General features: G+C 44.6%; 2 protein-coding genes across 2 annotated transcripts; one reads left to right on the plus strand and one right to left on the minus strand.

The window, feature by feature from the left end:
• Positions 1-13,241: 13,241 nt before the first annotated feature.
• LOC122668491 lies at positions 13,242-20,823 on the plus strand. Its single transcript, XM_043865051.1, has 5 exons — positions 13,242-13,314; positions 13,494-13,630; positions 14,336-14,986; positions 15,151-15,996; positions 20,329-20,823. Exons 1-5 carry the CDS (start codon positions 13,242-13,244, stop codon positions 20,821-20,823), a joined length of 2,202 nt encoding a protein of 733 aa, XP_043720986.1.
• A 4,242-nt stretch (positions 20,824-25,065) lies between these two features.
• On the minus strand, positions 25,066-25,638 carry LOC122668492. The gene has a single exon (XM_043865052.1). The coding sequence runs from the start codon at positions 25,636-25,638 to the stop codon at positions 25,066-25,068; it is 573 nt and encodes a 190-aa protein (XP_043720987.1).
• Between the last annotated feature and the right edge of the window lie 327 nt (positions 25,639-25,965).

Genomic DNA, 25,965 nt, shown 5'->3' on the forward strand with positions numbered 1-25,965 from the left:
AGAAACTCGATCTTTGTTTTTTTTAATATAATAATAGCATCCTTTGATTCTTGACCATAGCATGATATATTAATCGCACAAACTATATTGGTGGATCCCATCACCAAAACCAGTGATTTGAATTTCATTTTTTTTTTTTTGAATCGAAGAGCTTTAATAGGGGGGGGGGGGGGGGGGGTAAGGCTCCAAAGTGGTTTGAACTCATTATCTCTTATTTGAGGAGTTGATCGTTTGCCAATCCCCTTGGGGTGATTTGAATTTCATTTTGTTTCTCTATACTCCCTCGTCAAGCTTTCAAAGGTTAGATTAAAATATTAATGATTAGTTCTGATAGAAAATAGAACCTCAATGAACTTACATCTGTTACACCTACGTTTATTAGATTAGTACAATTGTTGGTGGTATCTATATATGTTAGGATTCCAAGAGATATTGAATCTTTATGGCTTATCCGATTGCTCATGATCCAAAATTTTTATCGTATGCGGTTCCCTAGTGCCTCTCACAAGAGGAGGGTGGACCTCACCCGGGCAGAGTGTTCAGTTAGGTGCCTCGAGTAGGTCCCACCCCCCTCTTGTGAGAGGCACTAGGGAACCGCACCAGTCAGGGAACCGTAGACGATAACGATTCCTTGATCCATGGAATAGAGTAACCGCATGTTGCACGGACCATATACAAAAATTGGATATCTTTATTATATCATACAAAGTTACAAAATTACTCCGACAAAACACTTTCAGATTGAGCTAACCCACCCCCTCCCTCCTTTATATTTTTTAACTTGGATTGTGTTGCATCAAGAACTGGGGGAGCATGCCGTTCCTGCAAAGAAGAAAACAGCAATAGAGGACCGGGGCGAGCCAATTTAGTCGCTCTGATGCTTAAGTCAGAACTCTCTAGCAACAAATAATAGTAATTGAAATCAGATGATCATAGAAGGAGGTTACCCAATTATTTATAGGTGATTGAGAGAGTCTTGCAGGCGATGACGTGACTTAACAGGAAAGGGAATCTCCCCCGCGTTAATTTAGACAATTAGGAGCCATTTTAGGGCTAGGGATAAGCTCACCAGCCCATCACGCCACGTCAGGCTGGATTAGTACGCTAATTTAGGGCCGTTAGGGCCATTCTGCGTTATTTTCGGGGCGTCACTCCATCGCCTTATCCAGATTTGGCGTCGGGGCGCGATTGACCCCCTCCTAGGATCGGGCTGCTTTCTACTCTAGGTCGGTTCTTCCTCGCCTCATCCTCCATGGGATGACCTGATCGCAGGCACGTACCATCCTTGTCCACATTGGGGTGCACGTGTCTGAACCCTATTGGGTGCCGGTTTTATGATGTATCAGATTGTGTGATATCAATTACACATGGACCAAGTTTCCCTCCTCTCATCTCATTCACCACGGGGTGGGAGAGGGCAGGAATGGGTATCGAGAGGGTATTTTGGAATATACTAAAACCCTATGAGGGGTTTGTGAACCCTTGGATGGTGGGTGAACTGTCCTCTATGGGTAGAGGGAAACTTAGTCCATTACACATTGGAAAAAAAGTATTATCTTATTCAAGCACCGAGCTATTGATTTAGGTGTCTCAATAAAGAGGGTTTTCATAAAAGAAAGATTAAAATCAAATTATGAAACCACATTCACGGAGCACATACAAAAGTTGGATTTCTTTATTATATCATACAAAGTTGCATAATTACCCCGACAAATTATTTTTAGATTAAATTGTTTACACCCTATTTTTCGCTCTATTTCGGTCAGTAGAGAAATAGATCGAAATTTATTTCAGTCAAGACTGACCTGTTACTCAAGTGGCTGGAAAAGAAAACGGTCAGTGACAGTGATCGATAAATGATCAGTAACCGACGGACGGAGATTGACTAATGAATTGTGAATGACCGACGAACGGTCATGAAATTGATGAATTGTCTGTGACCGACGAACATTCAGAGATTGAAGAAATGTGTGTGACCGACGGACGGTCAGCAGGGTGGTTATAATCAATTCTCAAAGAATTAGGTAGTTATGAAACTGCTTAGTAACTGCAGAAACTACCCCAAGGATGCATATAACGAGGATCTCAGCCATAGAGGAGGGAATCCCTGGATCAACAACACAATACTCTACAAGAGCCTTTATTTTATCTTTTCTTTTTGCTGGAGTTGGCTTCCAACCACCAATGTCTTTATTTTATTTTATCTTTCATTTCTGTCTTTTATCTTTTAAGATGATTGAAGTTTATCTCTCATCTTTGTCTTTTATCTTTCAATATGTAGAAGTTTATCTTTCATTTCTGTCTTTTATATTTCAAGATGATCAAAGTTTATCTTTTATCTTTGTCTTTAGATGTAGCTTTTTGCTGGAGTTAGATTCTGGCCACCAATGCCTCATTGACCCGTGTTTCAAAAGGCATTCATGTAGGTTTTGCTTGGAGAATAACTCCAGCAATTTTTGGCTTTTGGTCCATCTTTCAGAAGACAGTGTTTGTAATCAGAGTTGACACTCTGTTATCAATAAAATTATATATTTTTTCTATCATTTTTCTTCTTGGCATTTCATCAAAAGTCCTTGAAGTGATCGAGGCATTGGAAAGAACCCATTCTTTCTTGGTTAGAAGTTAGATTCAATCATTTTGAGTCTTTGCAACTCTAGCACACCTGCGCATTTTCAACTCACATCGTCGTTTGCCGGAAAAGAGGGTAAACCTAAACCTTACTCCCCTCTTTTCTAACTTGGATTATGAAATATCAATTATGCATTGGAAAGAAGCTTCATCTTATTTACACACCGAACTTTTAATATAAGTGTACCGATAAGAAGAAATTTATATAAGAAAAGATCAAAATCAAACTAAGATTCCAGCCTTGTTAGTGAGGGAATGAATATATAAAAGATCTTGAGCTCTGCTTTAGGCCTTTGACAGAGAAAAGTGCTAAAAAACAATCATGAATTGGATTATCTTTATCAATTCTAAGGCTCCAAAAGATTCGCAATGTTGTTTGTTCTTTTCTTTTTTCTTTTATTGTATTGTATATAGCTATCTTTTCCAAAAGTGATTCTCTTTAACTTAAGGGTGTCAAAATAAAACCGAAACCGTTTACCCAAAACGAATTGAACCATTTAAACGTTTAATAAATGGTTCGGTTATGGTTTTAAAATTGAGGCCGCTTAATTAAATGGTTCAAATTGAACCGCACCATTTAACTCTCTTAAATGTACATAAATGTATCAAAATCAAGATGAAACTATTTACCAAAACCAAATCGAACCGTTTAAAACCGAAATGCGAAACCATTTAATAAATGGTTCGATTATGGTTTCAAATTGAGACCGTTTACTTAAATGGTTTAAACCAAACCGGGCCATTTAACCAAAACCAGACCGTTTAACACCCTTACTTTAACTCTATGGTTCAGTGGTCCTCTGCGAACCAAATATTGCTGCTACACTTTCTTGCTACAAGGCTGGCAGCCAAGGAAATAGGATCTTAAAGAGTATTTTAAAAAACTACTAAACCTAAAAGGGTATTTATGAACCCAAAGGGAAAGTAAATTATTCCATTTCCTTGGCTGCCAAATTGTAACAGCAAAAATTTTCTGCCTGTCCTCTGCTTCCATTCTTTTTCTTCTTATTCTTCTCTTGCAAAGAAAGCATTTGATGATCAAAAGTCGGAGCTTCAGAGATGAAATTCAAACTTACAAGCACATTATAAAAACAAATTCAAGCCTTACTTTTCCACCTTCTTTGATTGTTGATTCCATCCTTAATTCTTTTCTTCACTTAGATCCTCTTTTCTTTCATGGGCATTCAAACATAAAAAATAAAAAAAATTGAAATTTGGAAATGAGAAAGATTTATAAGCTGGCATTATGCAATGGATTCTTATACACTAGCATTTTATTGACCATTAGATGAAGTAGGAGACATTTCAGCCATTTGATCCACTGCTACTGCATCACCCACGATCTATACTCCTCTACTATATATGTTGACAGCTGTACCACCTATCGTTATGCAACCTTTGGTAAGCTACATTATGTCATGCCTGAGCTACCTAGGGATTAAGTTCATGGTATCAGTACTGGTATTAGTCATTAGCGAAATTGTTACCAATATGTATGGTGATCGTTCTCCTCTTAGGTTCCCTGCCCGTCAGGTAAGTAGGTTCCTCTAATAAGGGGGTGTGGGGGGTGTGGGAGGGGGGGGCGGAAATGACGACCTCACCCCCTACTTGAACACACTGCCCGGGGGGGGGGGGGGTGAGGTCGTCATTTTTGATCAGGAACTTGAGAGGAAAAAAAATTCATATGTATCGACTATATCGACCTTTATTGAATGATATTGCCCCCCAAAATTCAGATTTCTTTTTTTTTTTTTTACTATTTTTGCCTTCCTTATTTTTGTACCGCCTATTTGATATCGACAATAGACACAGACGGCCGATCTGATAGTGATTCCTAATCTATGTAGCTACCCCATCATCCCGAATTTTTGTCCTCTCCTGTTACAGCGCGGTGATGTACTGCATCGTGCGGCGGCTGCAGAGGCCATGTGCACCATGTGGGGCCCATTGTGCCATATGGCCTCTGTAGCGCCGCATGATACAGTACAACACCGTGCTATAACAACAGAGGATAACGATTCCCCATCATCCCTATTCTCTCCCCTGTTCTTTTTGCTTCTTTTTTCCCCTCTCCCCTTGGATTCTATTCTCTGTTTGCTTTCTTTCTTCATCATTTTCACTCGAGTTGCTTCACCCTTTTTGCTTGAGATCAATAATTCACAAAAGTTGCAATATATCTCCTCGGTTTCTTATTCTCTTCTTGTTAATGGCTCCGAAAAAGATTCTTTTAATCCTTCGAGGGTGATATGTCAGGGTGACCCCCTCTCCCGGTTTATCTTCATTCTTTGCTCTCAGGTGCCTAGTGCGATCATCTCTACTGCTGAAGAAGCAAGGTTGATTCAAGGGATCCGAGTTCAGAACCGTGCTCTTGCCATATCAGGTCTCCTATTTGCAGATGGCTGCCTATTATTCTTAGAGCTGAAGTTGCATCATGTTTCCTCTATTAAGGAGTGCCTTGACTTATACTGCAAAGCAAGTGGCCAAGCGGTCAATCTACAAAAGTCCAGCCTTACCTTTAGCCCAAATAATCCAATGCGTTTTAAGAGGTGGTTCTCTCGTGTCTTAAAGGTTCGATATGGTGATGGCCCCTCCAAGTACTTGGGCTTACCTTCGGAGATTAGGGTATCTAAAGTGGAAGTGTTTAAAGACCTAACTACCAAGTCTTGTAATCGAATTAAGGGCTGGAAAAATCAATTGTTATCCCATGAAGGCCGGGTTGTGCTTCTTAAATCGGTGGGATGCTCCCTCTCTAGCTTTGCAGCAGCTCATTTTTCTCTCCCTACCTCACACCATGATGAATTAAGGCGAGCTATGACCGGTTGTCTTTGGGGTCAGAAGGAGGAAGAAAATAAAATCCACTAGATCTCTTGGTCTCGGTTATGTCGTTCAAAGGAAAAAGGAGGCTTGGGGTTGAGGGACCCCATTTTGCAAAATAGGGCCTTCTTGTCCAAGGTTGCTTGGCGGTTATGGTCGGAAGCAGACTCTCTGTGGGCTCGGTTTCTTGAAGCTATATATTTTCCGAGATCTGACTTTCTTCATGCCTCAGTGGGTCATTGCCCTTCATGGGCCTGTCGAAGTATTTTGGTTGGGAGAAAAGTGCTGCAAAGTGGTTTACTTTGGCAAGTGGGCACCGGTGTTGATGTCAAGATTTGGGAAGATAACTGGGTCCCTTCATCCCCAACTCTCAAACTGTTGTTTCCTAAACCAAGGGATTGCCCTCTGAATAGGGTTTCTGAGCTCATTGATCCTGTTAATAGGGTTTGGAAGAGGACATTTTGAGGGAATTTTTTCACCCCCCGGATGTGCAGGCTATTAAACAGATTCATCTCAACATGTTCCCAAGGAATGATAAACTCGTGTGGGGTGGTGTTAGAAATGGGCGCTTCTCCATTAAAACTGCATATCATCTTCAAGCCAACCAACGTGACCACTTAGCTGAGAGTCAAGCCTCTTCTTCACATAGGAGAGAGTGGAAAAAGATTCCTTCCACGGTTTGGAAGCGCATATGGCAGTGTAAAACTTGGCCCAAAATCAAGAACTTCTTATGGAGATGTTGCGTTGAAGGTGTGGCAACTGGGGAAGGGCTGGCCAAGAGACAGATTCCTATTGATCCGAGCTGCAAAAGGTGTGGGTGTGATTCGGAGACTATCAATCATGTGCTCTTAGAGTGCCCCTTCGCTAGAGCTACTTGGTTTGGGAGTGATCTCAATTTTATCACCCCTCCTCCGGATAATTCTCCAATTTTTGCTCGGTTGTTGCAGTCCTGGGAGAACTTTAAAATCCCTTCCAAACAGAGAAGTAGGGAGGTGTTATCTCTAGCTTCATTTCTGTGTTGGTTCCTGTGGTTGGCTAGGAATGAATTATGTTTCAATGTTAACAAATGGACCCCAGTGGATGTAGTTCTCAAGGCTCAGAAGGCTTGGCATGATTTTGAAAAAGTCTGTTGTAGTACTACTGATGACATGCATAGGAACGCCGATCCATCCTTACTTATACTGGCGTGGCAGAGACCAACTCTCAATGTCATTAAGTTAAATTGCGATGCAGCGACTCAAGCAAATACAAGGGTGGGAGGTATCGGTTTTATTGCTCGGAATTACTTGGGGGACCCCATTGTCGCGGTCTCGGAGAAGACTGTGTTCTCCAGTAGCACGTTTGGTGAAGCAATGGCTATTAGATCGAGCATCCTTTGGGCTGTAGAGGCTGGAGTGTCAGAGGTTATCATAGAATCCGATAACACCACCATTATCGAGCTGATCAGAGACGCTTCCTCTATCATCCCTCTGGAGTTGGATGGTGTCATCCATGATATTCGGACCTTAGTTCCCTCTTTCAACTCCTGTAATTTTTCTTTTATCCCCAGGGTGTTTAACACTGTAGCTCACACCCTAGCCAGGAAAGCCCTGTCTGTGACAAGTAAGACAGTCTAACAACCTTCCACTCCTTGGCTCCTGGATCTATGTAAACAGGATGCCTTGTGTTCAACTTGTCGCCCTTTGCAATAAAATTTCTTCGTACCAAAAAAAAAAAAAAATTCACAAAAGTGAGCCTAAAAAGAAAAGAAACCACTGGAAGAAAATAAAAGTAACAAATATGGATTAAGTAAACAAAATCGTTCAACCTCCATTGGATGTTTTTACCCTATTTTTTGTGAAAAGTTTTTAGAACAGATTTACACATGGAATCAGCCACTTATCGACCAATTCGATACGGATTTAGGTACTTAATTGACTGATACGTCAAAAACTTCAGAACTAATGGAATATGTTAAATCAATCCTTTAACTTATCTCATACTGGACTGGCTTAATCTTTAACACCCATACACTAGAGTGGGCCCCATTAGATACATAACAAGGAAGCCGCCGGGGGTGTTAGGTGGAAACAATATGACATGTGATACTCTGGTTATGGGTTCCACCCCATGGGCCCAGGTCTATGCTTTCCTTGATTTTTCAGTTTTGAGTGGGGACTGAGATATGGGTTGATTGAGACCTGAGACTCTGAGAGGCACCCGATACAGCTAATCTATTTCAGCCGTATTTTTGGAACCATGCTCCCCCTCCAACCTCAACTGCCCTTGCAACAGTCTTCAAGGGCGGCGCTCAACCTGCCGGAGCTGCTGAGGGAGGAGAGATACAGAAGAGGGAGATGGGGTGGATATCAGTTGATCCATTGGTTGAAATACTTTCGTGTAGATGTACGTGTAAGATTCCATTACACCATGCATGCTAACCAACCATGTACATCGATCATTTTCCCATTGGAAATAGTTGGAAGCTGAAATTCAATGTTCCAATTAAACACGTACTATATAACCCATAGTAATAATTATACAAACAGAAAGAACTCAATTAATCACGGCATATAAAGGTTACAGACGGTAGCATGCATGAGACCATTAATAATATTACCAAAAGTTAGAAGAAACCTTAATTAGGAGTCGAGTCGAGTCGAGTCGAATGGAGGGGAAAAAGAGGTTCAATATTCATTAAGAATAAGAAGAAGAAGAAGACTAATACCCTGCTGGGGGCTAGGGTTTTTTTCGGCAATGATCAATCTGTTGGCAACCGTGATGGTAAGGGTTGGCTGGAGTTCCTCCATTGCAATTGTAATAAGAGGCACCCCGTTTTGAGCAAGGGGTAGTGCCGGGTTTCAACGACCCATAGCCTATGGTAGGTTGGGGCGGATTGTTTTCTAGAATGCGCCGATTGATCTCTGTGTCCATTTCGAACTCATAGCCTGAGAAGCACTCTGCATTAATCGATCCATCGCAATAGCCGGATTTCGTTGGAATCCAACCTATTAGGTAATCGCTACTGGCATCGACTCTGGAGGATGAAAAGAAGTCGAAGGTCGCAATGAAGATGATTACCACTACCAACACAAGGCCTGAGTACTTCTCCATTCTTCTTTTTTCTTCTTCTTCTTCTTCTTTCATCTATCTGCACAGTCACACAGAAGGGAGGGAGGGAAGGCTGGTTCGTGTTATAACCATAAGTTATAACTTATAATATAATTGCTCCTAAGGAATTGACACTAAATTTGGTGGGTATTTACGGCAAGTTATAACTTCGCTTTCTCGCCCAGTGTCTGCAAATTATTAGGGCATCAAAACTGGAGTCCAGCTCAGGATCTCGTACGCCCGTACATGGACCTCAATCAGTCTCAGAAAACTGTCCCCCTAACTACTATTTCCCCCCTTTCAATAAGTCTACCTCAACAAAAGGGGTGGAGCCTGGGGGCGACGCGTCGGGCGGGATATTGGGTTGCGTCTCCTCGGATGATGCGTTACACTCCCCGTTTCGCTACAAAGGAGTCAAATCCGGGGAGAACATGGTTTGAGGTGTCGGTATTGTATCGTCTTGATACGTATCGGTTTTGCAAGTGACTGATCTAGATACTGTGTCGATATCGTATCGGTGACATGATAAGAGACAAAAGGTAAAATGGTAAAAAAACCCCATTTTTAAAGGAGAATTAATGGTAAATTTATCCAATATGATTGATCCATATCGATATCGATCCGATACCATATTGGTTTCCAGCTTGTCTAATACCTATTTCGATACCGTGCGCTAAAACCATTGGGGAGAATTCTACGAGGTTGCATAAGGTATGTTATGTCTTTCTATGTCTATCTCTCCCCCATCATATGAAATGATATATCTACCCCTATTATGGGATGAGAGATAGATAGAAAAGTGGAAGTGCTACCGTACACTATGTGGCCGGACAGAAACTCAATCCTCCAAAAACATAAAAAATGTAAAGAGAAGATTTAATTCTCTGAGCAGATGGCATCCAAGAAAACAACATATATCATATGTAGAAGAAGGGCAACAAAATCATCTTATAATGATCACAAAAAAAAGATAGACATAGAGATGCTTAGAGAACCTTTTCCCTGAAAAATAGAAAAAAAAAAATTATATTTGTTTCTCTTAATTCATAATACAAAAATACTAATTTATTTTTTATTTTATCATAGTCTAATCACCGTAATTGAAAAACCAGATTTAGACTCGAGCAAATCACCTGAGGTAAATCAACTCACCCAGATTTAGAAAATGACCAGACTAAGTCCGAGTCAGTCCAAATTTCATTAATTTGGTGCTTTTGCCCAAGTCATGTGAATAGACTATTCATGGACCATAATGTCTACAATTAAACAAAACCCTATACTTATTGTTTGTTGTCTTTAATAAAAGATGGTGTGGATTTAGTACAATAGGGGAAAGATTTATGACCCTTGAATCTCTTTGCCATGGATGAAGAGAAACATTCTCCAAAAGAAAATTACTAAAATAACCTGACATAGGAGTGTGGTGACAAAGGTCTACTGTGTGAAGACCTCCCTCCTCTTGATCGAAATGGGGCATTAGGGTCTTTAACTGACAGGACTTGCCACCAAGATCAGGGTGTAGGACCCTAATTAAAAAATTAAAAAAAGAAAGAAAAAGCAAAATGACTCCACTTCGAAGTCCGAATTGATCCAACTAATGTTTGAATTCGTGTCAAATTGTGATCCAAAGAAAATATTAGGTACCTCAGTCCACCCAGTAAGAATCAAATTTCCATCCGAAATTATTATATTATGATCCTCCGCTTCCATCCTTTTTTTTTCTTATTCTTTTCTTGGAGAGAGCATTTGATAATCGAAACTCGGAGATGTAAAGATGAAATTCAAACGTTCAAGCACATTAAATAAACAAATTCAAGCTCTACTTTTTCACCTTCCCCCTACTACCACCCTTATTTCCCGTACCTTTTCTTTTCTTCACCTGATCCTCTTTTCTTTGGCGGGTATTCAAAAAATCAAAATTTTGAAAATTGGAAATGAGAGAGGAATTTATACGCTTATACACTAACATTTTATTGATCATCGGATGAAATGGGAGACATTTTAGCCATTTGATCCAATGCTACTGCATCACCCACAATCTATGCTCCTCTACTCCGACTTCACCCTTCTCCTCAGGACAAGGGGCGTGTTGTTGTGCGTGCCCCTCAGGCGACTCCTGTGGAGGAGAGTCGCAAAAGGAAGGGGTGGGAAAAGCCTCTCGAGACGATGGACCCCCCTCTTCCGCAGCACCCCAAGAAGGGCGCCCTCTCTGCGAGCACAAGTGAGGAGGTGATTCCCTTAGATGATGAGACCAGGGAGTAGGGGAAAGATCGTCCCCGAAAGAGAGCCCGCCTGGTCCCCAGGTGAGAGATTTACGAGGGTGACTGCACCTTCGAGGACCCGCTGATAGCCCGGGAATGGCTTGAGCAGGGACCGCCTCCTTGCAGATCGTGCCACCATGGAGAGCCTGATCAACGAGGAGCTCGTCACCTCTCTCTGACCGGATCTGACCTTGGTGGGTTTTTCAACCCAACCTTTCGAATTTTTTTTTTTTTTGCATTTCTGATGCCTTGTGTTTGCCTTTTCAGGTCGTTTCCAAGGTTTTTGATACTGCTCAACGATTGGAGAAGTATCACAACCTTTACTTTGTGGAGCCACAAGGCTACAGAGGCCCAGCTGTTGGACTTGTCCAAGGACTATTCATTGTTAGAGGTCAAGGCCCGGGACTATGAGGGGACGTTCTCCACTCTGACAGAAAGGAAGGACGTCCTGGAGGAGGAGGTCGTTATTGCGATCAAAAGAATTGAGGCCTTGGAGAAGGAGTTGGAAGATCTCTGGGCAAGCAGGGACGTGATCCGAGTCCAGGCTGTGGAGGATTTCAAGCAATCTCTCGAGCTTGCAGCCTATGTCAAAGAGAAGTCGCAGGAGGCGTATGACTACGGTGTTAGCGACACCGTTGAGTACATCCTCAGATAGGACCCAAATTCAACTTTGATAAATTTGACGCGTAGTCCCTCCTCCGACAAAGTCCTCGGTTCAGGCTCTTCCCAGCAAGGTCATCCCCGAAGCCTAAGACCAGGATCACGCTACCGGTCCATGACCCCCTTCTCTTTTTGTTTTTTTTTTTTTTTTGTAATGACGGGCCGGTTTTTTGGGCCTTGTAAAAACTTTCAAGTAATGAAGCTTGCATTCCTCTCGTTCTTGTGTTCTTTATTTTTTACCGTTCTTCTATTCCCTTTTGTGAGCAGTCTATTGTGCCACTTAGAGGTTTTCATGCCAACCCACGAGATCGATCTTTTTTGCCCCTCGGGGACTTTCATATCGACCCATGAGGGGTCGGTCTTTTGTGCCCCTTGGGGACTTTCACGCCGACTCATGAGGTCGGTCTTTTGTGCCCCTTGGGGACTTTCGTGCCTACTTACGAGGTCGGTCTTTTGTGCGGGGATCTGAACTCGTAGCTTATGAATAATAGGGAGATGAACATGAGACTTCATTATGAATATTCCACAACATGCATAGGCCAGAAAGCGTGAACACAAATTTTTTATTGATAATTTTTTTTTAAAAATTCTCAGAGTTCCAAGGTCGGGGTATTTTCTTGCCCCCAGGAGTCTTCAAGTGGTACATGCCTGTGGGAATCTCCGTTTGCGCCGGTATGGGTCTCGCTGCCGGGTCTCCCAATCAATTTCTATCAAGGAAACTATCTACTCTCTATTGCAGGAACGATTGGAAAGCCCTTAAAGGTTGATGGTGCAACAGCCAATTGCACTAGGACTGTGGCTGCTCGAGTCTGTGTTGAACTCATTTTGAGGAATCCTATCCCCTTTAAATTTTGGATTGGATGTGGAGGGGAGGGTTTCTTTCAGAAGATGCAGGTGGAAAGGCTTCCCTCATACTGTGGTTTCTGCTCCAAGATAGGTCACGTGAAGGAGGGTTGTAGAAAGGCTTTAAAACTCAACTTGGCAAGGGAGGCAGCCATCAAGGGGAAGGCGATCGTCTCAGATGATGGGGATGATGGAGTGCCGATGGATAACCAAGCTATGGTGATGGCCGGTCAAGGGGGTTCAGGAGTGGCTCTGTAGGGGGCACCTGGTCCTAGGGTTGCACACAGGACCTGCCAAGATAGGCATTCAGGGCGAGCTAGGGGTGGGCGTTGGCGCACAGTGTTGCAGCAAGGTGCTTCGATGGATCCAGAGAGGATGCCAATGCACGAGGAGGAGGCTGTTCGAGGTCAGGCTGCGGAGATGTTGGGGGGTGCAGTGGCCATTCTAAGGGCAGAGGAAGGTGTAGTTTCATGCGAGGCGACGCAGCAAGCTATACAGTAGGCTGCCCCTTCGTTGGGGGAACCTTTGAATGTGGCAACGGCTGAAGAGGGTGAAGGAGAGGGGCTTCAGGTTTTAAAACCTCAGGAAACGCATCAGGTGGCGCAGCAGGGCTCAGTGGAGCATGGCATACAGCTGTGGGTGGAGCTTCCATATAACCCAACAGGCGTGGAGAGGCCATTGGCTGTGGTAGGCGATGGACAGGGTGGGGACTGTGGTAATTCTGAGGAGGAACGTGGGGGTGCTTCACATGTGATAAAGGAAGTGTTGGGCATAGGTGGCGTTGGATTGGGGCTGGAGGCCATCAGTGAGGAGAGCTCCAGCGAAGAGGCGGCAGTGGCTGAAAGGATGGGTTTAGTTTATTCTCAATCAGTTGGGGGTCCCCCAAATCCATTCTTTGGCGTGCAGGGGGCTGGAAGGAAGGCCAAGGATGACTCATAGGCTACGATGGAGGTTGAGGAGGCTGTCGATCGAAGGGCCTTATCAGAGCAGTTGAAAGCTTTCAATGCATCGTTGGCAGGTAGGCTTAAAAAAATGTTTAATGGACAAGAGGTGCCGGATCTGTTGCAACATACAAGTGGGGCACGCAGCAAGAGGTGCCCATAAGGAGTGAGTCAACGGTGTATCACCAGGTCGATGAGACCCGCAGTAGGAGATGGAGTTTTACAGTAATAAACTGCCTTTTTTGGAATGCACGAGGGGTAGGCAACAAGCCTACATTTAGGTGTCTTAAGGCCTTGGTGGACTTGCACAAGCTTGATGTTATTGGAGTGGCTGAGCCAAAGGCACACTTCTCTAAAGCCAGGAAAATTATTAGGCGGATTGGCATGGATGCAGTATGTTCTAATGGCACACCCTATGGGGATTGGATCGAGGTTTTCTGGAAGAGCTCATTCTAGGTTAACATTATTGAGGAGAGTAATCAATTTATCACGGTGGAATGCTCTGAGGCTGCAAGGGCAGTGCACATTCTATTAACATTTGTACATGGGTCCTGCTTATTAGTGGAGAGGAGGGATCTGTGGGAGAGATTAGATCGGTTCTCTAGGTCATGCTCGCTTCTCTGGGCCGTTGGGGGTGATTTTAATGTTGTTCTTTCCCCCTCAGAGAAGGTGGGGGGACGGCCTGCTTGCTCTATCTCCTTGGAGGAGTTCGGTGGCTTTGTTCATAATGCAGGGTTGATGGATGCGAGTCATGTTGGCAACGCTTTCACCTAGACAAACAATCAGCAGGGGGGGCGTCTTGTGTTGGCCCGTTTGGATCACTTCTTCATTAATCATGCATGGGTGGCAGCCTACCAGTCCAATTGGGTTACCCATCTGAACCGGGTTTGTTCTGATCATTCCCCACTCTGGTTGAATGTGGCGAAAGCTAGTGCTCTAGTTTACTCTCAATTCATGTTCCAACAAATGTGGTTGCACCACCAGCACTTTCATGAATTTGTCAAAGAACAGTGGTCCAAGTCGTGTTTTGGTTTCTCGCTTTATGTCCTGTATATGAAGCTTAAGCTATTACGTAGCACTCTTTGAACTTGGAACAAGGAGGTTTTTGGGGATATCCACCAGAATGTTAGGAATGCAAAGGATGTGGTTTGTAGGGCCGAGGTTGACTGCGATCAGTTGGGTACCCCCCAGGCTATAGAGGCCTTGGTGGTGGCCAGGGAAAGCCTGCAGAGGACACTATTACAGGAGGAGATGTTTTGGAGGCAGAAATCAAGAGTCACTTGGCTTAAGGAGGGGGACAGGAATACCAAGTTGTTTCATGTCACTGCCACAGTCAAAAGGAGGATTGCCACAGTTAGTACCATCAGAATGGGGAATGGGGTTTGGACCAGTGAGCCGAAGGAGGTTAAGGCAGAAGCAGTCAGGCATTTCTCAAATATTTTTGCCTCTCAAGGTAGCACGGTGGATGAGGATCTGCTTGACTGTATCCCTCGTTTGGTTAACGATGAAGATAATGCATGCCTTTTACTTCCCCCAACCGATGTCGAGGTGAAGGAGGCAGTCTTCTCTCTCTCCAGTGATAGTGCACTAGGTCCTGATGGATTCATTGGGTATTTCTTTACTGCCTGCTGGGATTTGATTGGGGATGGCGTTTGTGCTACGGTGAAGGATTTTTTTGCAGGTGGCTTCGTCCCTAGGAGCTACACTTTACCGAACTTGGTGCTCATACCCAAGAAGGAAAACTCAGAGGTGATGTCAGATTTTTGCTCTATTAGCCTTTGCAATTTTTCTTTTAAAATTATTGCAAAGATTATTTCTTCGAGATTGCAGTTATCTTACCCAGGTTGATTGCGGAGGAGCAAGGGGCATTTGTGCAGGGGTGATGTATCCATGACAATATTGCTCTAGTGCAGGAAGTGGTGCAAGACCTTAACAGGAAAACTAGAGGAGGGAATGTAATCCTCAAACTAGATATGGCCAAGGCATACGACAGGATGGAGTGGAGTTTTCTCTATTTAGTTTTGGCACAGTTTGGTTTTGCAGATGCTTGGATTGACCTGATTAAAAAGATCGTGGAGAACTGTTGGTTTTCTGTTGTTTGGGGAGGGGCTCCCATGGGCTACTTTAAGTCCACTTGTGGGTTGAGACAAGGCGACCCTCTTTCACTAGCCCTATTCATTCTTGCAGAAGAGGTTCTGAATAGAGGTTTGAGGAAGCTGTTTGAGGAGGGACGGGCTGCTTACTTTCATCTGCCGAGGGGGTGTCTTGGCATCTCCCATTCTTTATTTGCAGACAACACCATTATTTTTACCAAGGGTTTGAAGAGCTCGTTGAAGAAAATCCTTGGATTTATAGGCAGATATGAGGATTTCTCAGGGCAGATGGTTAACAGACAGAAGAGCTGCTACATTATGAGTCATAAGACCTCAGAAGCTAGAGCTCGTATGGTTGGTGGTATTTCTGGTTTTAGCAGGCGAACGCTCCCCATCATTTACCTAGGGGTTCCTATCTTTACTAGAAGAGCACGGGCAGCATTTTTTGATGAGCTTTTGGGTAAGATAAGGAATAAGATTATGGGGTGGCAAGGGAGGCTATTATCTTCAAGAGGATGTCTCACTCTTCTAAGACATGTTTTGGCCTCCATGCCAATACATTTGATTGCTTTGGTGGACTTGCCCAAAACAGTTATTCGTAGTTTTAATGGAATCTGTGCGGACTTCTTATGTAGGAATTTGGACTGGGGCAAACGACATCATTGGGTGAGTTGGAGGAAAGTTTGTAGGCCTCTATCGAAAGGTGGGTTGGGTATAAGGTGCTTGGATGATGTGGGGCTGGTGTCACACCCCAAACCACCCCCTAGGAGGATTGGGTAGGTGACCCGAATTACGTAACGGCAATCTGCCAAATCCCACGGATCTAGAAGCAGTGCTTACGATCATAGAACCACATCCACATCTTATCCATAAGTAAGATCAGAGTAATGCATGACGTCTACAATTTAAAAGTAAAAAGGAAGCATAGCGATACAGGAAATGATGATAATATATACATAATAAGTCTTGTTTGATACATCTCCCGGGCACGCACAACCCACAACAAAGAAACAAAAGCTGATAAGAATAGTACTACATACAAAAATATATATAGGGCGAGCATTCTCAGCCCCAAAAAGGAAAGGAAAAGAAAACTACAATAACCATGTCAGAACGGGGATAACTCCATAAAACCCAAAAGGAGTCCCCAGTCAAAACATCACATGTACGCTTTAATGGTCTTCATCCGCAATGACCACCGAGAACGTGCGTAGAATCGGTATGACCTCCGTTGGGGTCCACACCAACATCATCGTAACAACCAAAACTCTCCTCCTCGAGATAACCCGCCATGCCACAACAGCATCCACCTGCAGGATCATCTAAGAAGAAAGCAACATATAATAGAGTGTGAGCCCCACCGAGCTCATGAGCAAATAACATCCATCATGCATGCATATGTAATCACAATCCACAGTTCATATGATCTACATGATATGCAAGTCCAGATTCTTTATTATTAGCCACCTAGCAATATAACTAAGTCAGGTCTGTGCTACTACAATCCCCAATACGTGTATCCCTGGTGCGGGCTTGGTTACCCCTTCCCGCGATACACCCATTGAGTTGTCGGAGAGGACCAGTCAGCCCCATCGCACTAGTCCTTGGTTAGCCCGACCAGCCCTCTGTGATTATCTAGGGGGACAACCATTTCTTCCCTCATGCACCATTCCGGTGTTCTTTTATTTATGCACCATTCTGGTGTTCTTTTATTCTTTTTTTTTTTTTCACTTCTTGATAATTGTCCCCACAGGCATCCAGTACCTTCACCCCTGCTGGCAAGGGTGCGTAGCACGGGTGATGAAACTCTAGCCCCATGTCTATATGGCATTGTATGAGTCTAGCAGTGTCAACTGTACTCATAATATGGGCTACCACAGGCCCCATTTCCAACCCGAGTACGACATCTAGTCTAGCAATCACATCCATCATATAGAATTCACAGTGTTGATCAACAACAGACATTATGCAGTGATTTGAGTAACTTAAATTATAAGTAAATAACACAACATTCATGATTCAATTATTAATAGCCGGCATCAGATCATAATTGCATTTGCAGATACTATAGTATTATTCACTCACCAGTACTTGGCTCTAGGTACTCAGTCACAAATTCAATCCCAAGCAGTTGTCTGGTTGTTGACCTCGAGCTCAGGATCAGGTCCTAGACACAAATCAAGCATTGTCTTATTCAGTCATTAGCCTACATTGATGGTTCTAGGGTTACCCTAATTTACTAAGTTGACCCAGGGTTTAGTTGGTCTCATTTGGAAATACCAGGCCTTACACTGGATCTTAGGTCATGTTCCGATGCATGGGCCAGTGCTAGGGCACAGGGGTAAATTCGTTATTTGTAATACCAGTACCTGCCACTAGGTTAGAACATGGCCTCGGTGCTGTCCAAAGCATGTTTGTGCTGTAGGACTAAGCACAGTAGTGTACAGTCACATGCGGGGCCCACTAGGGTTCTGAATCATTTCTAAATAGGAACAGATGTGAGGAAGGGCTTTTTGGTAATTTCTAGCCTTCCCACAATGTCCAGGGGGTATGTGGGTGAAATCCCCCAGGTCTGTCCATCATTCCAGCCAAATTCCCTTCACTGGGCGTTGGCTCTGGGCGATGTCTGTATTGCCCAGTACATCGCCCAGTGCCTGTAGAATCGATACAGGCTGAGTTTCCAAGGCTAGGCTTGCATGGTTGGGCTTACACCTGATCCTCTGCATGTTTAGGGATTTAGGTAGCCCCAGTGATGGTCTACATCATGGTCCAATTGGTTTCTCCATCAGGGTTCCAGTCAGGTTGACTGTGGCTGCCCAAGCAACCTAGATGAATGGTGTTCAGGGTTTTGGTTAGGCTTGGAATTCAGTTCCAGCCTTGTACAGAGCTGAAAATACCTGAAACAAGGGGGCTTGAGGTTGTACCCATCTAGGGTTAGGGCTGTACAGCCTAAGCCAGCTCCTAGGGTTCCAAAAACACTGGCCAATAGGCCATCTGGTAGTGCAGATGGGCATAGCCAGGTTTCGGCCATGGCAGCAGCATAAATGCCTAATGAAAAGTGATAAAATTCACAGATCTCCCATGCTCTATCCATGCATGGCAGATCTGGAGCCAGACTGGGCAAACCCTAGCTTGTCTGGGCTGCCCAGGGAGCAAATACATAGAAAACATAAAGGGCAAAGAGAAACGGCAGGCATAAATAGGTATTTTTATACCTGAGGGAGCTTGGAGAAGCTCGGTTCCAGCCTCTATGGGTGATGGCAGCAGCCTCCCCCCTTCCTTCCTTCTTCCTTCTTCTCCTTCTTCTTCTTTCTCTCCTTTCTTTCCTCTCCTTTCTCTCTCGGATTCAGATCTGCCAAGGGCTCTAAAATGAGCCCAAGGCCTCCTATTTATAAGCCAAGGCCAACTAAGGCCTATTTGCCTTCAGTCACTCTTTTAAAAACTGATTTTTGGAACTGATTCTGTTCAGTTCTGGGCTCTCTGGTGGGGTCCGCAATGAACCAGTGATATGAGGTGGTCCCTCAAAGTCCCCTCTATCACTGGAGGGTGTCCATGGTCAAATGGGGATGGTCCCCACATTTTTAATAATTAAAAATATGCAAAAACAGCCACAGAGCGATGTCTCTGGGCATTGCCACATCGCCCAGTGCCATGGCCCAGAGAATTCCAGCAACAGAATTCAAAGGGGAACAGCATAGGGGTTTGACCCTGGGTTAGGGTATTGTCCCCACATGCCCATTAGGGGTTTTTACATGATTTTCCAGAGGTGGTTCCCACCACTTTAAGGAGGAAAGAGAATACCTGGGGTTCAAGCCATACATCAGGCTATGAGCTGTGCAAGAACAGGGGTCTGCTATCCATCTTCTAACAGGTATATAGGGAAACCTGTTCAAAGCATTCTCATTGATCTCATTGAGTGGAGTGATGCTCTACAGTGATCCTGGTTGCCTGATCATGGGTTCCTGTCCTTGAACCAAAATTCCAACTTGTCAGGGGCAGGGTTTGACAGCTGGCTCTCCGATTGAAGGTCTTATGGCGAATCCTTTCCGAGACCTCTCTATGGAGCAATTTCTTTAACGCTAAGTTCTTCAAGAACATTCACTGTGTTTTAGTTGGATCAAGTGGGGTTGGGTCCAGGTCTTGGAGAAGAGCTTTGGCACATAAAGAGTTTATCCTTGAAAGGTCTAGGTGGTTGATCAGCTCTCGATGACTGGGTGGGGGTGGGTCCATTAATTGACTTTGTGGACAATGCATTGCAGATGAATCTCTCTCTATGTGTCAAGGATGTGCTCGACATGAATGGTGAGTGGGATTGGGCTGTAGTGAACCAAATTGACTTAGTATCGGTCAAGGAGTGCATTGCCACGGGGAATTTCTATAGAACTACTAAACAGGATAGGCTGGTTTGGACACCCTCCTCTGATGGTAATTTTTCAATTAAATCAGCCTGAACTGAGTTGAGGCAACAGGCCGCTACAACTCCCTACACGAGATGGATATGGCATCACTCCATCCCTACAAAGATTGGGTTTTTTATATGGTAGGTTCTAAACGGTAAAATCCCAATTGATGACTCTTTGATGGCCCTAGGAATCCCCCTAGTGTCAAGATGTGTTTGTTGTGGCAAACCAAGGTGTGATACGCCCATCCATTGCCTGGTTGAAGGGGTAACGGCGGCTAAGGTGTGGCGTTATTTTGCTAGGATTTTTGACATTGCTTTGGTTTACAACTAGGAGCTGAGGAGTAAATTTTCGCTTTAGCTCAATGCGGCAAATTATCAAAGCATGTGTGGACAGATCATGGGTTTCATTCCCTCATTAATCATGTGGGAGCTGTGGTGTGAAAGGAACAATAGGAGGCATGGGGAAAATCCAAGGATGGCTGGTACTATTATTTGGAAAATCAAGGAGTGGGTACACAACCTCCCCTTCCCCTCCAAAAAATAGGCACAGGTCGAGTCTCAGGGAGGAATTAATTTTGCAGTGCTTTGGTTTGAAGATTCACAACCCGGTGGGGAAACCACCAATCCCGGTTTGCTGGTGGCCGTCGGCTAGGACTATAAAGCTAAACGTTGATGGCGCATGTAAGGGGAATCCAGGCATAGGAGGAGGGGGAGGGGTAGTAAGAGATGGGGAAGGTAAGGTCCTTTGGGCGTTCTCCAACTTCTATGGGCATTGTACTAGTTCTCAGGCCGAGTTAAGGGCCCTTCGAGATGGGCTGTTAATCTGTAAGGAGCTGGGCTATGCTGCTTTTAATGTGAATTCTGACTCAGCCATAATGGTGCAAATGGTTAACCAGAGGAAATGTCAACTTTGGAAAGGGTGGTACTGGTTCGAGGACACCATAAAGATTAGCTGCTCTTGTCAACTCGCAGTCTCTTTTGCCTACAGAGAAAGTAATAGAGCAGCGGATTGGCTAGCCAATAGTTCTTGTGAAACAGGCGGCAATAGCGTTTACCGCTCTGACTCTGCACTCCCAAGAGGCTTTCAGTAAATTCTCTGGGAGGACAGGGTGGGGCTGCCAGTCTTAAGGAAATAGGAGGTCTCTTATAGTCAACAATGCAAGGGCTGGGGGCTCAATGAGAGTTTGAGAGATTATGTATCATTTGGGCCAGGGGTAAGGCGGGTATGTCCCTTCCTCTGTATTTGATTTTTAAAACATTCAATAAAATTCTAAGGGCCTCCCTCGGGTCCTATATAATATTCGAGGTAAAAAAAAAAAAAAAGTGGTATGTGCCTGGCGTATTTGCTTGGAGACCATATACAGGCCATCCTAGTTGGCAGATAGCTTACCTTCTTTTGCGGCTATGAAGCTCTTGCTTTCCTTACGACCAGGTCTCCAACTCTAAATAAACGTTCCTTCACTTTGAAGTTGAAGTAGCGGACCGTTCTTTGTTGATAGGCCAGGTTCCTCATCAGGGTACTTTCCCTGACTTCGTCCAAAAAGTCTAGATTCATTCGTAACCCGTCCTGGTACGTTCTCTAGTTGAAGTTGAGAACTCTGTGCGACCTAGCCAATACTTCCACTAGTGCCAAGGCCTTTGTTTCGTATGTTAATTAGACCTGGCTCTCCCCCCTTGGTGTACAAACTGTAGTTCGATACAACCATAGTACACTCAATAGCTCGTCCACCCACTTCCTTTAGTCTCAGCCAATCTTCGCTTTATCCCTGCCAGATGTGTGCGGTTTGTCACTTTGACTTATCCATTCGCCTGTGGGTAGCCCACTGCAATGGGCCTGAAATCTATATGCTAGTGTGCACAAAATTTCCTAAACTCAAGGTTATTGAACTGCATCCCATTGTCGATGATGAGCACTTGAGGTAACCCGAACCGATAAACCTGAAGAACTTCCCCATTTGCTTTTCTGTGATTTTTTCAAGGGCTCGGTCTCTAACCATTTTGTGAAGTAATCTATCGCGACCACCAAGTATTTTCTCCCCCCTGAGGCTGGGGTGAAGTCACTGAGAATGTCCATTCCCCACATAGTAAATGGTATGGGGCTAAGGATGGAAGTCAGTTGTGTCGCGGGCTGATAAGGAATTGGTGCGAACTTCTGGCACTGCTCGAACGTCATGACGTACTGAATCATGTCCTATTGCATTCTTGGCCAATAGAAACCCAGTCGAAGTACCTTGTATGCTAAGGCATATGACTTCCAGATATTCCTTCGTGAACTTCGGCCAGGGCATATTGGGCACGACCCGGTGTCAAGCACTTGAGTAGGGGCACGGTAACCAACCTTTTGTATAATTTTTTATCAATCAAAGTGTATCTGGCCGCCCTTCCTCTAATCTTTCTTGCCTCCATTTGATCCTCTGGGAGTACATTATCTTAGAGGTAGCTCACCATTGGATCCATCCAATTTGGCTCCATGTCAATTTGGGCGACCTTGTTCTCTTTCTCCTTATGGGTTGGCTGAGTTAGTCTCTCCAAGTACACTACTCCGCCCATTTGGGATAGGTCATCATTGGATATCAGGGACAACGCATCTGCCACCGTGTTTTCTATGTGCAGTAATCTTTGTATGATGAATGTTCTAAATGTCATGATCAGGGTTCGGGCCTTCTCTAGGTAGGCGCTCATCTATTCGTCCTTGGCCTTGCATTCACCATTCACCTGATTGATGACCAGCTGTGAGTCGCTTTTCATGACCAGTCCTTCGATCTGGATGGCTCGGGCTACTTTCAACCCGATAAGCAATGCCTCATACTTGGCCTCATTATTTGATGCCGGGAAATCAAAGCGTAGTGCATACTGTATTTTAAAACCTTCTGGGCTGGCTAATATAAAGCTAGCTTTGCTCCCCCCTGAGTTGCTTGAACCGTCCACGAACATCGCCCATGATGCCCTTGGCTTGGTATCATCTTCAACTTCTTCTTCTTGATCGCACTAGTTCTTAGCCAGCGCATTCGACCACGAAATCCACGAGAGCCTGACCTTTTATGGTTGTCCTGGGTTTGAACTCGATTTGGTACTCGCTCAATTCTACTATCCATGCTATTAGGTGGCCTGACACATCTTACTTATGTATCACCTTCTTCAGGGGTTGTTCTGTCATCACCATTATGGGGTAGGCCTGGAAGTAGGGTTTAGCTTTTTCGCTGCCACCACCAACGCGAATGTGAGCTTCTCGATCTTAGGATATCTACTCTTTGCATCTAAGAGAACCTGGCTCATGTAATAGATTGGCTTTTGCTGCATGTCCTCTTCCTTTAATAACACTACGCTTACTGCCATAGGTGAGGTTGCCAGATAAATCAACAGCTCTCCTTTAGGGTTGGGTCGCACTAGTAGGGGCAGCTTTATGAGATATTCCTTTAGGCCTTTAAACGCTTTCTGGAAAGCATCGGTCCAGACGAAGTCTTTGGCCTCCCTGAGATTCTTCAGGGTTTTGCCATGGCAAGCATTTGTCCCCTGACCGAGACATGAATCCAGCCAGGGCTACTATTCTTCCATTCAACCTTTGGACCTCTCGAACCATCCTCGACGGGGTCATTTCTTGAATTGCTTTGATTTTGCTTGGGTTGGCCTTAATGCCTCATTGTGAGACCATGTATCTCAGGAATTTTCCGTAGTTGAACCCGAAAGCACACTTTGTCGGTTTCAATTTCATCTGATTTTCTTTGAGTACTTGGAACACCTCTTCCAAGTCGGCTATATGATCCTGAACCCGAACACTCTTCACGAGCATATCATCCACGTACACTTCCATGTTACACCCGATCTGCTTCTTGAACATTTTGTTCACCGTTCTTTGGTACGTGAATCCTACATTCTTCAGGCCGAATGGCATGACCCGATAACAAAAGTTCCCCTGGTTGGATCGGAATGTTGTATACTTCTCATCTTCCCTTTTCATTAGGATCTGATTGTACCCGAAGGATGCATCCATGAAGCTCAACCTTTTCATGTCGCGTTGTGGCATCGATCAAGAGATCTATTCGGGGAAGTGGGTACTCGTCCTTTGGGCAAGCCTTGTTCAGGTCAGTGTAGTCTACTCACATCGTCTATTTTCCATTCGCTTTCAGTACCATAACTACATTAGCTAACCAGGTCGGGAATTACTCTTCCCGGATGAAGTCCAATGCCTTCAACTTTTCTACCTCCTCCTTCATTATTGCTTGTTGATCTGGGGCGAAGCTTCTTCTTCTCTGTTGGGCTGGCTTTCTTGTTGAGTCCAGATGTAGGGCGTGCTCTGCAATGTGCCGTGGGATGCCTGGCATGTCAGCAACCGACCACAAAAACACATCGGTGTGGCTTTTAAGGAAGGACTGGAGTTCTTTTGCTTCTTCTTCCTTTAGTAGGGCTCCAATTTTGACAACCTTGGTCGGGTCATGGTCGCTGATCGGGACTTCGACCAAGTCCTCAACTGGCTCCCCTCATGGTTGCTTATGCTTGTCCCAGTTGTCACTGACTTCGATCGTAAGGCTATCCCCCGACAATTGCCTTTCGTGTGCTTTAAGAACGTGGCATGGCATTCTCTAGCCTTCTTTTGTTCAGTTCGGCTTTCTCCCACATTGTTTTCGGTGATGAATTTCATCTTCAGGTGCTTGGTGGAGACTACCGCTCCTATTTCGTTTAGGCTTGGCCTCTTTAGTATGACGTTGTAGGCCGTCGTGACCCAAACCACCATAAAGTTGACCTTTACAGTCTTTTGGCACTGGGCTGTGCCTACCATCATCAGCAAGTCTACCGACCCTTCTATTGGGGCCAGAGTAACCATATAGCGGCGGAGTCTCTGGCTTCAGTATTCCTAGCTCGAACCTGAACTATAGATATGCATTATAAGATAACAGGTCCACAGAGGCCCCGGTATCCACTATAATGCGATGCACATGCCTATTTTCTATAACTGCCTGAATAACGACTATGTCATCGTGTGGCCAGCTTATTCCTTCTAGGCCTTCTTCTGAAAAAGAGATGGTCGGGGTAGGTTTTGCTCTTTTCTTTGTTATCTCTGCTAGACCCAGAAACCGTGCCTTCGCCTTGGCCTTCCTGGTGGATTCTTGTCCGGGCCCTCCGATGATCGTGAGGATGGCCAGCGTTGTTGATGTGTTAGCCTCAACTCCTTTCCTATGATCATCCTGTCAAATTTCTTGGTGATCATCGCATCGGTCTCGTTCATTAATCTCACGGGCTTGATCATCCATCCTTGGCTCCAGACTCGTGCCTCTCCGACCATACGAGTCGTCTCTTTGCTCTTCCCCTTTTACGTAACATCGGAGGTGGCCTCTCTAGATCACATATTCTATCTCCCATTTTAGTTGTCGGCAGTCTTCGGTGTCGTGTTTGACGTCTTTATGGAACTTGTAGTATTTCTTCTTATTTCTATCTTCGGGCTTTGAGAACATTGGTCTTGGCCATTGTAAGAGTCCTTGATCATGGACTTCCATGAGGATGTTAGTTTGGGAGGTGGTTAGTGGGGCGTAATCAGGGCTACAATCTCGGTTCAGGTACTGATCAGATTTTTGCCTATTCTCACCCTCCTTTTCTTCCTTGTCACTCGCTCTCTTCTTCTCTGTTCCCTTGTCATCAGCCGCCTTCTGGGCCTTCATGATGTCAAACATGTTCGCGTACTGATAGCACCGATCCAATAGCTCAATCATGCTATACATTGGTTCTAGGGCTAGAGACCGGACCAGGTCATGATTTGTGACCCCATTGTGTAAGAAATTAAAGGTCATGCCATCATCTAGGTCCTTTATCTCCAATGACTCACCATTGAAATGAGTGATGTAGTCCCATATGGACTCATCAGGTCGTTGCTTTACTACCAACAGGTTTGCCGCCGTCTTCTTTTGTTTCATGCTGCTTTGAAAATGGCTCACGAAGGCTTGGGCCAACTCCGTGAAGCTTTTTTATGGAGTTTGGCTTCAACTTGGATAACCACAGGGCGGCTAGTCCCTTCAGAGATGTGGAGAAGGACCGGCAGGACACGACATCGAACGTTGGGGTCGTTCTTTCCATTGTACGCTTCGAAGCTGGGTGGTTTGAACCCTCGGGGGAGCCTTGCTTTCATTATCCCGACCAAGAACAGGTGTTGGCCCGGTCAAAAATACTCCTCGGGGTTAGTCCCTTTGTCCAAGGCCTTCAATTTGTCATTGATTTCCTTGAGCTTACGATCAAGCTCATCT

Source organism: Telopea speciosissima, chromosome 7, assembly GCF_018873765.1.
Source record: "Telopea speciosissima isolate NSW1024214 ecotype Mountain lineage chromosome 7, Tspe_v1, whole genome shotgun sequence".
Taxonomy (NCBI): Eukaryota; Viridiplantae; Streptophyta; class Magnoliopsida; order Proteales; family Proteaceae; genus Telopea; species Telopea speciosissima.

Bases quoted from the DNA above. Each gene is read 5' to 3' on its own strand.
- LOC122668491 (XM_043865051.1), top strand. From the start codon at position 13,242: ATGGAGGTTGAGGAGGCTGTCGATCGAAGGGCCTTATCAGAGCAGTTG. The intron at 13,315-13,493 runs GTAGGCTTAAAA...GGAATGCACGAG, and splicing joins TTTCAATGCATCGTTGGCAG to GGGTAGGCAACAAGCCTACA. The intron at 14,987-15,150 runs GTGATGTCAGAT...GCTCTAGTGCAG, and splicing joins CCAAGAAGGAAAACTCAGAG to GAAGTGGTGCAAGACCTTAA.
- LOC122668492 (XM_043865052.1), bottom strand. From the start codon at position 25,638: ATGAAACAAAAGAAGACGGCGGCAAACCTGTTGGTAGTAAAGCAACGA.